General features: G+C 55.6%; 1 protein-coding gene across 1 annotated transcript; it reads right to left on the bottom strand.

Annotated features, from left to right (window-relative positions):
• Positions 1–5: 5 nt before the first annotated feature.
• Positions 6–1,261, bottom strand: LOC109509531 (synaptopodin-2-like; the record flags this gene model as incomplete). Its single annotated transcript, XM_019859365.1, has 1 exon — positions 6–1,261. A coding segment is annotated over exon 1 (1,242 nt), but the record flags the coding sequence as incomplete, so codon positions are not given.
• Positions 1,262–1,293: the final 32 nt, after the last annotated feature.

Genomic DNA, 1,293 nt, shown 5'->3' with positions numbered 1-1,293 from the left:
AAAGGGGTGGTCACTGCGGTGGGGGCGACAGCAGGTGTGGGTGCACTATTTTCGGCATGCTGAGGCATGTCCTGGTTGGTTACTTCCATCTGTGGAGACCAGGGGGCAGAGCTGGGATCTATCACAGGCTTTGGGGCCACCGGCGGAGGAGTCTTGTGTTTCGACCGTGAGGACTGGAGGAAATTACAAGCCTCAGCGCCAAGGCTGAGGTAGTCTTCCTCGGGTCCTGACTCGAAACCCATCTTCTTGGAACTCATGTTGAGTAGGTTCAGCAGATCAGGATTCGGTGACATCTTTGGTGTCTCTTTAAACGTGAACATGGGCTTGGCAACATTTCTCCTCTTTGAATCCAGAAGGCCCGACCTGATCGCCGGGGTGGCAATGCGCTCATCACGGGAGGCGATCTGCTCTCCTTGGCCTTGATTAGTCCCAGTCATTGCAGGAGAGTACGGTGTCGCCGCCATGTTCTGAACCAAAAAGGGCTTTGCGGTGCGATTGCCGAGAGAACGCTGCGCTTCGTGGCTTTGATGTTGCACGGGGCCGTGCTGACCTTGGTGATACGTTTGCTGTTGCTCGTACGACTGCTGCTGATACTGTTGGTAATGCTGTTGTTGTTGGTACTGCTGCTGCTGCTGCTGGTATTGCTGGTATTGCTGCTGCTGGTTCACATCCATGTACGCGTGGTTCTCCACGGCGGGCTGCGTGTAAGCCGCTTCCACTTTCTGTGCCCCTTCCACGGGCATCCCCTGGCGCCGCAGCTCTTCGTGCTCGGCCGCAATCTCGTCCATTCGCTGGCGCCTCTGGGCGAACATGAGGGCGCCTTTGCCCTTGGTTTCGGGCAAACACTCCATCGGACTTTGCTTCTGCTCAACGTCAAGTAGGCTTTTATCCAAGCAGATCGTCAGTACGCCTTTGCCACTGCGGGCATTCGTGAGGAAATGCGTCTCTAAATCCGACCGGTCTTGATCAGCGAGCGTGAACTCTAGAACATGAACTCCACCCTGGGTGCTGTCGTCGTCCTCCTCCTCTGTGCTGTCGTCTCGCTTGTCCTCTCCCGTGCCGTAGCTCACCAAGGTGTACTTTTTCGCTCTCTGACGGTGTTTCTTGAACATCAACAGGCCCTTGTTGTTCGGGTTGGGCTGCGCGGCACTAAGGAGAAGGGCGATCCGCTTACATTTGGACTTGGCCTCCTTCACCTGCTTCTCGGAGAGACTCTCGCTGCGCCTGAACCCTGCGGGGAGACACATTGATTGACAGGTTGTCTGGTCAAGGAAAGTCAACGATTAAAAAAAA

Source organism: Hippocampus comes, unplaced genomic scaffold (genome assembly GCF_001891065.2).
Source record: "Hippocampus comes isolate QL1 unplaced genomic scaffold, H_comes_QL1_v1.1 C16937450, whole genome shotgun sequence".
In the NCBI taxonomy this organism is placed as follows: Eukaryota; Metazoa; Chordata; class Actinopteri; order Syngnathiformes; family Syngnathidae; genus Hippocampus; species Hippocampus comes.
Note: the sequence above shows the minus strand (reverse complement) of the source record. Positions and strands in the feature narration are given on the sequence as shown.